Genomic DNA, 15001 nt, shown 5'->3' on the forward strand with positions numbered 1-15001 from the left:
GTATATTATGCAATACAAAACAACTGCTAAAGAAATATTTTCTTCACATAATACTTAAATCATTTGCAATGAAAGTAAATTCTTCTATGGGTTTGGAGATGGAAATCACTCACTCACTCACTCATGTAGCTGAGCCCTTCTTGAGAAGCTGCCAATTGTGCAGCTACTCAAGAGCTTCCCAGTATATTATGGAAACCGAAGGTTCATTTTCTTGTTCACAAGAGCACTCCAACAGTCCCTATCCTGAGCCAGATCAATCCAATCCATACCATGCCATCCTATCTCTCTGAGATTCGTTTTAATATTGTCCGCCCACCTATGTCTTGGTATTCCCAGTGGTCTCCTTCCTTCTGGCTTTCCCAACACTACTTACTTACTTACTCATGGAGCTGAGCCCTTCTGGAGGAGCCGCCAATTCTGCAGCTACTCAAGAATTTCCCAGCATTTTATGGAACCCAAATGTTCATTACCGTGTTCACAAGAGCCCTCCACTGGTCCCTATCCTGAGCCAGATCTATCCAATCCATACCATTCGATCCTATCTCTCTAAGATCCATTTTAATATTGTCCACCCACCTATACCTTGGTCTTATCTGTGGTGTCTTTCCTTCTGGCTTTCCAATCAATATCCTATACGCTTTCCTCGTCTCCCCCATTCGTGACACATGACCTGCCCACCTCAGCCTCCTTGACTTGATCATTCTAATTATACTTGGAGAACACTACAGGTTATGAAGCTCCTCATTATACTGAATAGCTTAATTCATGTGTAGTACACTCCTCTTTGATTTATTGTCATGTTAACATATGTCTTGTGTCTGTGTTGTGTATATACAGAAGAATACCTTGGAGTCTGCTGAAAACCAGTCAGCTGGTCTGGTGGAAGGGATACACAGTACTGGTGTCAACTCAACACTGCTTGTTTTGACTCATGGCATAATCAACAGGCCAACAGCCTGTAGACATTACGAGTTATCTATAACGTGGCTCCATTAAATCTTTCACCAGATACTGTGAAGAAAGTTTATGCATAATGTGCCTCTTTACCACAACGCTGAGCAATTGTTACTATATTAAACATTCATTGAGTTATGTTATTTCTTGCGATAATATGTCACGTGAGAGTTATACATTGGAACAAATGATCATGTGCAATGCTCATGTCCAAAGTAGAAAGAATTCGGTGAAAATTTTTGGGATGTCACAGTTCAAAAGATAAAATTATTAATATGGTCATAAATACATTTCTATATATAGGGTCATTATTGTCCAAGAAAGAACCCAATCAGAATACCAAACAGTAAACTCATGTTAATTATTTCTATATCCTTTGGTGTTTAACCATGTAAGGATTTATGGAATGCTGAATAAATGAATGAATGAATTATTGAAGAGAAACTGAGTAAAATCAGTACTAGGGCTGAACAGTTTCCTTAACTATCCTTTAGATGACCCGCACAGGAAACTGTGATTTAAAATTTGCAGTCTGCAGTTTCAAGAAAGAAACTTCAATATGTGAATGTAAACTTTTTATGGATGTGCAAGGAATGTATGGGTAAAAACAGGGATAATTTCTGGCAACTGTTGTAACTTGAGCATTTTCTTTATGTGTTGGCTTATGGGCTTACTAATCATGCTGTTGATCTGAATGCCCGTGGAAAGATCTGACATGAGGGGCTGCATCTCTTCCACTGGACAGCATGAATAATTATGGCAGTCTATCAAACAGCATTCCTGGAGCACCAATTACATCTACAATTGATCAAAGTGGTGTATTTTGTTAATGAATTTTTGGTGATTCATAAGGTCTTGGTGGCACAGTGTCACTTTGTATCTGTATTTTAGTCACATTTTCTACAATTCCTGATCGTTTGATCAACCTTGTATTTCTTTCCATTGCCTTAATTGGATCTCTTGTTAATAATTTGTAGTTCTGAATGTTCAAGAATTATTCAATTTTTTCACTATAATCTATGCTGGTCATCACATCTGAGGCATTGCCTTTAACTGCCAGAAGGACTAACATGTCCTGGTTGTTTCATAGGGTCCTTAGTGTATCACACTCACCTTCTGTGGTGTTATTTTTGGGGTTTAGAATGTTTCATTATCTGTCAACTTACTTGTCTTACTTCTTCTACCTCTTCAGTCGGTAAATGTCATGTTACTTTTTCCATACCACTTATGATTTCTCTTACTGTTGGCTGAATTCTGTGTATGGGCAAAATTCAGGCCTTTACTTAATATGGATACTATGGCTGGGTCCAGTTTATTTCCTGTGAGTTTAATTACCAAGATTTTGGTATAGACTTATCTTTCTCAGACATGAATTCTTGACCAGCGTTCAAACTTCTTTTGTTTTGTGCAGATTTCATTATCATTAACTGACTTTATACTGTAGTGGCATAGCAGCATGATCAACCACATCATAATCATTTTGTTTCAGTTCAGTAGCTACTTTTAGATGTGTCTCATGATGGGCTCAGGCAATCACATCAAGTTCTCCTGTATGGTGTATCTGTCCCCATATTATGGCTGAGTTGGTGCAGTGGAGTATTCTCCTGGCAGTTGGGTTGTCTGCAGGATGTTTTACCTTCATGAATGTTAGAACCTCCTGTTTTATCTCTGCATCCAGGAACAAAGACTACAGAACTGATAAAGAGATGCCTCTTTTTCTCTTAGGTTTTTCAAGGCACTGTATATTATGGTGTATTTCCTCCCCTTGCGGTTCATTATGTAAGATATGAAGCTTTCAAGGTGAATAATCGTGCTGAAATCTTCTTCAGCAATCAGTCATGTCAATGTTCAATGTTCAGTCATCAGGGTTAATGTGGTGAATGACCACACACTGCTGATATTGACTGCTATAAGTCCGAATACATGTGTGAGCTGATGCGAGTAGCATGTCCCGTACACTCAAGCAATCAAAAGATTTGTGGCAGGCTCAAAAATAACCTTTCTGCATATTCACACAAGGCATACACACACATACCAACCAGTTAGTGTTTAATCTGTAGTAATCAACTGATTCAAGTGAAATGTGTTCCAGTTGGATACTGAGGAAACACTCCTATAAAGATCATTCATTCCTGTTTCTTTACTTTATTGATGCTTACAGATGACAGAAAACCTCCCTAAATTTATATATAGAACTAACCTGCAAAAGAATATACAAACTGTCTTATAATTTCTAATTTTTCATGAGTGCAACTTGGCTTACCTTTCACATATTCTGATGCACATACCAAAACTTCATTGCCTTCATCCATGTTAGAAGATTGTTCATTCACTTCTTTAGGATACGTGAATGTGTCAATGATGAACCAGTAAAGTCACTTATATATTCATATTTCATTTCACACTTTTTGAGAAAATATATACAAACCAATTTCCCCACTTTGGAATACGATAACACATAACCGGTTGCAATGGCACTATGCAGATTAATCTGTCATTGGTAAACTGATCTGCGTTTGTTTTCAAATCACGCACCGAATATCAGGCCGTCAACATACAGTTAATTTCCACTTGAATACGAAACACTTCGAGCCTCTTTCAATATGTGATACACCTGCATATGAAACACATTTCAAGAAAACGTTACAAAATTTCATTATACAATCAATTCACTTACAAGTTTCACGTTAAAAATTAGTCGATTTGATCATTCACTGTAATTTCCACAATATTATCACATTCCGTAGTTTGACAATAATTCGGATTTGCCGGGAGATCAGAGCAAGGCGTTAGGTATCAATTCAGTCATTGCACATATTGTTTTCCACTAAACCTTGTAGCTTGATACAGTATTAACACAAGACCTGCATCTTTACTTACAACCGGTGGGGTTCTTACATCCTCGAGTTTTGTACATACGACATCAAACGCCTAACTACGGTAACGGCATATTCATGTAGACCTCAAACACCAACTACCATATCTTTTTCAATGTATACAATAATCACGTGGGAACATATAGACCAATCATAGACGATTGTATTAACGGGCGCCTGCAGGACCATAAATGACCCGCCCTCTGTTATTGACGGATACAATTTCTAATGTAGGTTAACTTCCCGTTTCTTACGCAAAAAACCAGGATTTATACATAGTGGAAGACATGCAAAATTAATTCCTGAATCTGCAGCTCATATCCTATTTAAGTGACTGCGATATTTGAAACTATTACAATCGCCAGTTGCTTCCACAGTAGCCTGGGCTACCAGAAACCATCTCATGTATTACTGCCAGTTACTGCCTACAATTTGCTAATCATTCTTTGCGTTATATGCCATCTGTCGGTCTTGAACGAAAATGTTGGCACTGGCTATTTCAGCAGTTTCCCACAAAGACCATTCAATTTGTGTTATCTATGGTTCCGATTGATCCATGGTTCCTTTTTTCCAAAAGTTTGATTTTAAAATGGAGAACTGCAGTCTTGATGTGAAGAACTCCCAAGAAATATAGCAGACACATCTACACACAACTACTACATCCAGACAAAACATAAGAAAACCTTTTACATAAATTTAATTTTAATGATGTAACATTTTAACAATTCTATTTAATCTTAAAGGCAAAGACTCCTTTTTGTATATAATGGGTTTACATACTAATAAAAAACCAGTATTCTAATATGTAAACGCTGGCCAATGTAGGAATATAAGCAGATGAATACAGGTGAATGTAAAAAAGTCAAATACCTGATGATAGTTTAATGAGCTCAAATATCCATGAAATGACAAATGTATGGTGTGGTGTGTGGAATTAAATAAATTTCACACACATACACACAGTATGACACAGTATATTTCCAGCTTAGTTACTGAGGATTTGCAGCAATGTCATCTTTATGGATGTTGACAGGGCTATCCACTTACATTGTCACTACACAGAATGTACAGGAAGTAAGAAGGAACCTTTCTTTTTTTCACTGACACTTAACTTTTCTCAAAAAACCACAAATTTGACAATGACCTATTTGGCAGTTTTTGCCTTGCAACCATCATTTTTTCCCACCCTTCACTCCCCAACCTCTTACAATTTTGACAGCATGCTTTCAACTCAGACATGCATGTTCCTGCAACCCTTGCAGCAGGACATACTTTTTGGGGGCATAAAAAACATTTGGGGTGTGGGGCAACAGATACTTCTTAGGCATTCACCCATCCAGGTGATGAGCAGGCATAATGTTGCTTCATCTTCTATGTTGTGGGTTGAGTAGCATGGAGAGTGGTGTGGAGGTCACCATGGGTCGAAGATGGGTTTCGATGGCCAAAGGAAGGAAGACACATGAAGAAGTGCATAACTTGAAAAGGAGAGGGGCCTAAATAGTGTCGGTAGGTAGGCTGGAATTTGTCCTTCTGTGGTTGAATCCCTCTTATGGAATTACTGCAACTGTTCCTTGATCTAGAATTTGATTTGGGGGAAGATCATGTTTATGGCATCCCATATGCTGCTTGACTATATGGATGATCTGCAGTGTAGAATGTAACTGGTAGCCATCTTCACTACTAAAGTTGTCATGTAGAATGATTTCTATGGCTTCCCAGATAACTCTGCAGGTGTACTGGAGTAGTCTTATTGTCCTCAAAGTGTACTCAGTCCCTTTGGTTGACTCAATTCTCTGCCACAACCAGTCATTCTGGATGGTACTGCCAGAGATCCATCTGGTACTCTTCAATCATACAGCCTGTCTCACAAATGCAGATGGTCCCATATTGGCATGGCATCTTGTAGACTCTTGCAGCTTTTAATCCCAGGCTGTCCTTGTCTGCCCTAAGAATGCTGTTTTGGGCCTCAGATATCCGTTAAACATAAAATATTAATTGTCAAATATGGGCTAAACCCAAAGTGAAATAATTCTAACACGCCTTACATAGAACTACTGAAACTGTTTAAATAATTTTACTAATCATGCCATCCATTAAGCATTCATTAAGGAATATATTCCAAATTCACATACTAAAGTGTACCTTGCAGTAACATAAAATAAAAATTTCACCTCCTGCAAGGGCAGTTGCATGACTGTTGTCATATTTTTCACCTTCAATACCTATTTAATGAAGAAGTCACATGGTCTCTTCTCAAAATATAGAACAAAAATGTGTGATAAGTTATGAAAGCAGTTCACACATGTACATTAGGTATATCATGATTATTGACAATTTAGACAGCTCAATTTATTTTTCAATTTCACTAATACTGCTACATTACATAACATACTATACTATGTGTCCAAGAGATAGTATTTTTTTTCAAAATGGAATTAATTAACCCTGACACTTGTTTCGTAAGAAATTTATTTTCCTGAAGAATAGTGAATGGCTTCATAACTTGTACTCTTCTCCAAGTATAATTAGAATCATGAAGTCAAGAAGGATGAGGTGGGCAGGTCATGTAGCACGAATGGGAGAGACGAATGCGTATAGGATATTGGTGGGAAAGCCAGAAGGAAAGAGACCACAGGGAAGACCAAGGCGTAGGTGGGTGGACAATATTAGAATGGATCTTAGAGAGATAAGAATGGGATGGTATGGATTGGATAGATCTGGCTCAAGACCAGTGGAGGGCTCTTGTGAACACGGTAATGAACCTTCGGGTTCCATAAGATGCTGGGAAATTCTTGAGTAGCTGAAGAATTGGCAGCTTCTCCTGAAGGGCTCAGCTCCATGAGTAAGTAAGTAAGTAAGTAAGTAAGAAGAGTAGTGAATGATGAAAATTAAGTTTTTACAACTTCATCAACTATCACTGTGTCAAATTTTGTTTATATTGATGTTTCATTCCCCATACTCCCAGATCAAAACGTGTATAACCTTGACTAAATCTGCCCCAGCACATGATCTGGAAATACAGTATAAAAACAAGGTGTTAACATTTACATAAATTAATATTAAGACATGCCAATTACAATGAAAACTACATGACTACCAATGAGAAAAAAAATAGCACTCGAAAACTATGTTTGTAAGTTACCAATATGTGTATGCAACATTATTAAAATACTTTACTGCAACATATAATAAAACATCATTTTTACTTCTACATGTGAACAATTCTTGAAGGCACAAAACTATGCAAGTATGTTTAAGCACACATTTCAGTGGACTACAAAACTTATTTTCTAAACCTAATCCTTGCATCACATTAATGATCGAACAGAGTCATACCACTTGGAAATGTAAAATATGCATGAAGAACATAACACAAATGAAAGTAATATGTAATCGGAAAAGCAGTGGACTCCCACTTGCACACCTGAGTGACAGGTAGTTAACTGAAATGTTAGCTAATCCAGAGGCCGTTTAAAGAAACAATAAATAAAACAAATATAAACAGAAATTCGTACACTAAATACTCATAATTGTGTGTGTATAACTACCACAATGCTGTACAACCATAATCTTTAAACACAATAATAAATGTAACTTAAATTATTAAAACAATCTAAATTTGTTTAGTAATCAGCCATATTTTTATTTGTGATGGTGTCAGTTCCTTACATCAGTCTCCACACTTCACTCCAGTGAAGTAAATTTTCCTGTGCTACATAACAGAATGCTCCTTTGCTGGCTGAACAGATCACCATAGCTTGCCTTCTAAATTGTCTGTTTCATCAGAATATTCGTCTTTTCTTTTTTATCTGTAATCACTGACTTTATGACTGTGTATTTTTCATGGTTAATCATACCTTTTAATTTCTGTCCCCCTCTACTTCTCAAATAAAATGCATTTAAGGCAGTAGTGATGTGGTTAAGAGAGTGTTGGCTAAGGAAGATCAAATGTCTCATTATATATTTATGATATTCTATAATTTTGTTTAAATAACTTATAACTGTGTACAGCTGAGCATCTAGTTCATATATTTTTATAAATCTCTGGAGTCTTCTTCTGAGTCTTCATAATGCACATAAGAATCATCACCTGTCAGTTGAAATGTTGCATCTTCACTGAAATCCTAGAGAATAAAGGAGACAAAATGTTAGACAAAGCTTTTTTTAGCATTTCTTTTTTCAGAAGTTTAGAATTATACCTTATTCTTGGTCTCTGACATTAAGGGAGGAACATAGACTGAGGGTGTTTGAGAACAGGGTGCCGAGGAGAATATTTGGACCGAAGCCGGATGAAGTGACAGGAGGTTGGAGAAAACTGCATAATGAGGAGCGTCGTAACTTGTACTCTTTTCCAAGTATAATTAGAATCGTCAAGTCAAGGAGGATAAGGTGGGCAGGACATGTAGCACGAATGGAGATGAGGAATGCATATAGGATATTGGTGGGAAAGCCAGAAGGAAAGAAACCTCTGGAAAGACCAAGGCATAGGTGGGTGGATAATATTAAGATGGATCTTAGAGAGATAGGATGGGATGGTATAGATTGGATTGATCTGGCTAAGGATAGGGACTAGCTGAGGGCTCTTGTGAACATGGTAATGAACCTTCGGGTTCCATTAAATGCTGGGAAATTCTGGAGTAGCTGCAGAATTGGTGGCTCCCCAAAAAGTGCTCAGCTCCATGAGTAAGTAAGTACCCTATTAGTAGCGACTGTTATGTCACTTTACAATAACAGTTCAAAAATAAGTTTGCAAGACACAAATTAATTTAAAGTGTTGGTACACAAGTGGGTAAAACTTCTCCTAGGGACTTGCCTAATACAAGGAAGAGTAATTAAATATGTCACAAATGGACATAAAATACTATAAAGCATGTAATATTTGAACCTGAAAAAAAAAAAAAACATTTATTTTTCAACAGATCCTCCACCAACATTGAAACACATGTCTCATTACTTTACCAGCATGCTGAAACCCATAGCATAGAAGTCTTCTGATTTCTGTCTCAGCCACATCCGCACTTCTTAGTCATCAGCAACACGTTTTCCACAAAGGTGCTCTTTTAGTGAACCAAACAAATGGAAGTATCTAGGGGCCCAATCTGGGCTGTAAGGTGGAAGTTCAAGAAGTTCCCCCTGTAATTCTTGAATTCTCTCCTGAGTTGCTTGGACTGTATGAGTTCTGGCATTATCATGATGAAGCAGTACCCCTCCTGCCAGTTGGCCTGGACGTTTTTTGTGCATCCCGAAGTCTCATAAGAACTTCACAGTATGATGCAGAATTCACATTTAAACAACACTTCTGAAAATGGGCTAACCGTACTTCCTGAGAATCCCAAAACATGGCAAGCATAACCTTCCCAGCTGAAGAAGGTTAACTTGGATGTTTCCATTGCACTGAAGCATGATATGATTTGGGTTGGTAGTATATTATTCAACACTTACATAATCAATGGAGGATGGAGATGGATACTCGCATGGAAAGCATTCCATGTAACTCATCCCATTATTATCTGCTGTGCATTCACAAATCTGACATGAAGAGGGCCGAGCTGTGCGGGCAACACGCTTTGCAAACACAGTTGCAAACTTCTTTACAGCATTCTTTTTCTCTGACAGAAGCTTCCTTGCCGTGAAAACAGTACCTAAAATACCGCAGAACAGTGTTACTTTTAAAAATCCTTAAATCTATCCTATTTTTGAATGAGTTTGTAAAACAATGTTGCTAATTTAATTTTCAATGACGTAGAGCTTAAATAACAGACTACAAAATTGTGCAACATTAGGCTGCACCGTAAATCAAGTGGTTATTTGCTGGCTTCCCACCGCGGCAGACCGGGTTTGATCAAGTGGGATTTGTGGTAGACAAAATGGCGCTGGGGCAGGTCTTCTCCAAGTACTTCAGTTTCCCCTGCCAAACTTCATTCCACCAATTGCTCCACAATCACCCTCACCTATCATCTGGGGCTGGTACAATAGGCCAGAAGTGGCCGCAGTACAAGGGACTTAGTCCCACCCCACTAGCAATAAAAGAAATGTGCAACAATTGACTCCATCTCCACGATGATGAATGTTTTTCTCAGAATAAAACTAGAGCAAATCCTGCTTCATCTTGCATGGCAAAAACTGGTTTGCGTAGCACTGACTCTCACTGACATGTAGTTACTTTAAGATACTTTACTTAGAATATAATAACTGGCAGCAGATTGTTATAAAATCCTTGTCTATAGTGTTACATTTTTCAAAAAGGCAATCATAATTAGTGTAAAAGAGTTACTTGAGATCTGGAAATAAAACTGATTCTATGTCAAGATTAAATTATGTTGCTGTGTACTTATAGTTAAATTATCAAGGTCACTTTTTAGTTTTTGCACCCAAAACTGGTTTTACAAAGTCATAACAGTAATTCCCACAACTAAGAGGCAAGGAGGGACATCTGCAGTTATATGTTACATTAAAATTCGTAGCAGTTCCAAATTTCTGGGCGGGGGGGATATTTCTGTTAAATTCTTCAATCACTGGCCAGTTTACTTTCTGATGGGGGAATTCCTTACAGACTGTCATTTACCATTTGTTTCCAATGCAAGAGGTGTGCAGTATCCCAACATAGCTTTAGGAAGTTTAACTTGTCTTCGGAGTTCAGTAGATCCTTTGAGAGATTTTACATCCTTCTTTGTATACGCAGTTAATCCATCCATGCCTAAAACCAGAAACAAGGATGAGAGAGATAAGGAAATTTTTGTACAGCTTTGTATATGAATATGATCTGAACAGTAAAGTCTCATCAATGCTCAGGTCTCTACTGGTCACCGAAAGTAACTTTTTTTGTAATTGTATTCAGAAATTAAATTGGTTCAGATTAGTAAAATACTATGTCAGGTATTTTAGTAAAAATCTACAATAAATATAAGCAAAAATCAAATGATACAGCCATGTATAAATAAAGAATTAAACCAGTCACCTACTACGTTTTAAGCATTGTAGGACAAGTGCTACTTGTTTGGTTCATCTTAGTTTGTTGAAATAAATAAGTTCACAACTTTTTAATTAAAATAATATTCATATTTAAGTCTTCTGCATTATAACAGAATACACAGGCTAGCAGGTGAGTACCAGTGCTTCATAGGAACACACTGACTGCCTTGTGTGCAGTATGAAACTGAAGAATGATCTAAAGTTAGCAATGAATAACTTTAATATTATATTTAAGCATCCTGTTGCACTCCATATGATACACGATACAAACTCCGTCTTCAGTGCAAACCATATATTATAGGTCTTTCGTTTTGCTCTCCTTTACACACTACATGTTTCGGCCACAAACGGCCATCATCAGGTGTATTACTCACGTATCTGTCACACTGCACTTAGTTTAACATTTAAAATTTAAAAACATAGGTCTTCTTGATTGTTCCTTTCATCGTTATTACCAAAATCTACTTCGTTGATGTCTTTGTTATTTACACACGTAGTAAAGACAAGCAGCGGCACACACACACACACACAGAAAGATTACACAGAATAACACCAGTACAATGCTAGAAACAAGAAGTAGCTGCTGCAGCACTATAGACATAGGGCAAGTAACCCTGACAATTTTAAATTTTAAAATTTAGAGGAAAATTGAAAAGATTTTAAAAATTATAACTGAAGATTTTATAAGTGCTAATTCAGAGAAACCAAAATTGTCGTGTGTAAATAACAAAGACATCAACGAAGATTGAAGATTTTATAAGTGCTAATTCAGAGAAATCAAAATTGTCATGTGTAAATAACAAAGACATCAACGAAGTAGATTTTGGTAATAACGGCAAAATGAACAAGCAGGAAGACCTGTGTTTTTAAATTTTAAAGTTAAACTAAGTGCAGTGTGACAGATACGTGAGTAATACACCTGATGATGGCCGTTTGTGGCCGAAACATGTAGTGTGTAAAGGAGAGCAAAACAAAAGACCTATAACATATGGTTTGCACTGAAGACAGAGTTTGTATCATGTATTGAATAACTTTAAACTTTAAAGTCAGCTATACATCAATTTCAATGAATTAATTTAAACTTGATGAATATTTATCTTGGATAAATGGCAGAATACACAAATTAAAGAAGAATTTTATTCTTTGGTAAGGAAGGAAATTAATGTCTTCATTTGTCAAATGTAGGCACTTTCTAAAGCTAAGTGCATTAAGTGCTCATTCAAATTCAACATGATAATAAATCTGATTATTTACCATAGAATATTTTATTCAACCTGTCCTTTTCAAATATGAATTCATCATTCATCAGAATATGAAGGGTGATGTCATTCTCCACAAGAGCCTGATGTAGGACTGTGTAGTCAACCTGTAAATGCAAACAAATTGAAGTGGTTCAGCATTTCAGTGCTTCCCGTTAAATCAATATGGTTTTAAGTGAATAAAATATTAGAAAATAGCGAAAGCGTGAAAGAGAAATGGTCTAAATTCTAGTGTCCTCATTTAAAAGCAACCTCATTATAAGCAAAATAGACAACACTGATTAAACAGGAATTTTGTAACACAAGGTTCATTTATCCTCACTAACATGTTTATCACAATTATTTCCAGATATATGCATATTTTTCAGTTCTAAGTTTGCATGTTAAGCCTGACAGCAGCAGGATTTAAACACCTTGTGCAAGAAAGAATACCCTACCATGAGTACAACTTCTGCCATTTAACAATATATAATAACAGCTTAATAGGATGAAATTTTAAAGGTTCTAACAGTTACTATAGGATTCTGACGATGGTGTATATAACACAAAGATATTGGGTTTTCGGACTTTATCTATCGTCATGGAAAATAACTAAGAAAAAAAAAACACTCATTCTGACACAAACAAAAGTCTGACAAAGAATATATGAAATAATATAAAACTGAATTTCCTCCCTGGACTATGAGCCTTTCCACAGAGCAAAATGGACCAACATGCAAAGTTTCTGACTTCTGTTTAGGAGTTATCAAGTCTAACTCTTAGCTGAACATCAACAATACTGTACAAGGGGTTTTTACAGCTGTCCTTGGTCCTTCAAGATGAATTCAGAGATAGTATGTTTGCTCCCCAGGTCTTTCATTTCATAAAACTGGATCATCCTCTTGTGACATGTGATACTAAAATAAACTCTGCAGCTGATACAGAATCATTAAATAACTTACATTCCACCTAAAATTAAAGAGTTCCTGCTTTCAACTTACAGTAGAATTAGCTGGATCACAGTTTGTGCATGGCAGAAGGATGAAAGTCTTGGAGACGCCTGGTCTGAACAGCAGTTTGGCAGCGTAACGGATTGCTCCAAAAATATCTGCACTTCCGTTACCTAAATAAAAAAACTTAATAATCACGAATCATAGTGATCTTAGAGTGAATACTAAAATACCAGATCTCTCTACATGACAATACAATGAATGGTAAAAATAACAAGCATCATAACTGGTCTTACATGAAGGTAGATCAGTCTCTCGGTTCTTAACAAGAATGTTTTTAAAACTGACATCTCTAAGGATGATATTATTACCTTCTGTTTATAAAAATCATGGGAAGGACTAATAAATAACTTCCTAATTCAAATTTATGCTTTAAAATATTTGTTGGGATGGACTGATAAACAATTTACTAAATTCAAATTTATGCTATAAAATATTTGTTGCGACAATGCAAATATGCCAAATTTGATCATACCTTCTCATGACCACTATTTTTACAAAACTAAAGTCTCTATATGGGAATTTGTGGACTATTAACTTCTCACATGGTGATTTAAACTTGTATGTAATTGTACCATGATTATAATTATTCCTCGAAACTCTATTTCATCTGATGTGACACCAGTCAATTTCATTGTTTTCTAGTGAAATTTTACAATTCTTGGTGTCTGTACATATAAAGCTAGTTTCTTTTATCTAATTTTTAATGTTTCACTTGTAAAGATTCCTTCAATTCTAGGACTGCTTTTAACTACAGCAATCCCAAAATTGCCTTCAGAGAATTCTAAATATGGAGAACATCAGTATGCATCTGGTCATTCCTGTCATCATAATATAGAATATCAGCAACATTTATTTAATCATTAATCACCACCACCTTCAAAATTTACTGCCACAGAGACCTTTTGTTTGCATTTCACTATGATCTGCATATCACTAGCACAAGAACTGTCACCACAATCTCCATGACCACTCTCACCAAGAGAGCCAGATAAACAGACAGCATATAATTCACTTCAAACATAGCTCTTATGGTCAAAGAGATCACAAACTTGCCTGTCTCTGATCTCTAGCATAATGAAAACTTAAGGAAATTTACAAATTTATAAAAAATTTCCTCAAAGGAAAACAAACACCATTAAATCTGTTCAGTGTCTAGGCCATATTTTAGGACATAACTAAATATCTATATGCATACTTAAACAACAATAGCTGTCATGAAAAGTACCTGTGCATGAAACATGATTTGCGACCACAATGAAGAAAATGGTATAGGAACCACAAGAATTCCTGTGACCAGCATGTAATGTCTTAACATGCAACATCCCTATACTGTGTCTTTCAAAAATATACAGTCAACTCTCGATTATCCGGGCTAATGGTGGGGATGGAAGTCACGGTTAATCGAAAACCCGGTTAAGCCAAATTTTATTATACGGGCTGGACGACTGTGAAGGGTCGGAGTTCGAGTCCCGGTAGGGTCAAGAATTTTAACTTCTCCAAATCGTCCAGACCGGCTCTGGGGTCCATCCAACCTCCTATCCAATGGGTACCGGGGGCTCTTTCCCCGGGGGTAAAGCGGCCGGGGCGTGAAGCTGACCACTCACCTCCAACTAGTGCCGAGGTCAAGAAAATTTGGATCTATACATCCACTCCCCCACACGCCTTAATGGCGTAGGGCTTAATTCGTTGAGCAGAGGAACAACTTTACCTTTTACCTTTTAATACCTTCATAATACTATAGACCTACCTGTATTTAAATTTATTCATCCTCATTTCTATGTCATCTCATGGCCTATTTAATACTTTCTTTACATTACACTCAGTATGAATTAGTTATTTCAATCACTGTTCAACAACATCCAGCACTTTTTACGGTCACACTTAACACTTAAAATAATTTAATACTGTCTTTTGCTTTTTCGCGGCATTTTCCTTTTTACGGATATCC

At 36.6% G+C, this 15001-nt stretch overlaps 2 protein-coding genes across 3 annotated transcripts in view; both read right to left on the minus strand.

Annotated features, from left to right (window-relative positions):
• The window catches only part of LOC111867066 (dual specificity protein phosphatase CDC14AB), a 107506-nt gene extending 103561 nt beyond the window's left edge, over window positions 1-3945 (minus strand). For both annotated transcript variants that reach the window (XM_023856548.2, XM_033752531.1), the window contains exon 1: window positions 3218-3945. In XM_023856548.2, the coding sequence (XP_023712316.1) occupies window positions 3218-3266 (49 nt within the window). In that variant the 5' untranslated portion in view covers window positions 3267-3945. The remainder of the gene's footprint in view (window positions 1-3217) is intronic.
• A 2799-nt stretch (window positions 3946-6744) lies between these two features.
• Window positions 6745-15001, minus strand: part of LOC111867057 — an 80230-nt gene continuing 71973 nt past the window's right edge. Inside the window, exons 52-56 of the mRNA XM_023856528.2 lie at window positions 13042-13163; window positions 12057-12168; window positions 10396-10527; window positions 9273-9472; window positions 6745-7954 (exon numbers count right to left, since the gene is read on the minus strand). Of these exons, the coding sequence (XP_023712296.1) occupies window positions 7865-7954; window positions 9273-9472; window positions 10396-10527; window positions 12057-12168; window positions 13042-13163 (656 nt within the window). The 3' untranslated portion in view covers window positions 6745-7864. The remainder of the gene's footprint in view (window positions 7955-9272; window positions 9473-10395; window positions 10528-12056; window positions 12169-13041; window positions 13164-15001) is intronic.

The sequence above is a fragment of the Cryptotermes secundus genome, unplaced genomic scaffold (genome assembly GCF_002891405.2).
Source record: "Cryptotermes secundus unplaced genomic scaffold, Csec_1.0 scaffold176, whole genome shotgun sequence".
Lineage (NCBI taxonomy): Eukaryota > Metazoa > Arthropoda > Insecta > Blattodea > Kalotermitidae > Cryptotermes > Cryptotermes secundus.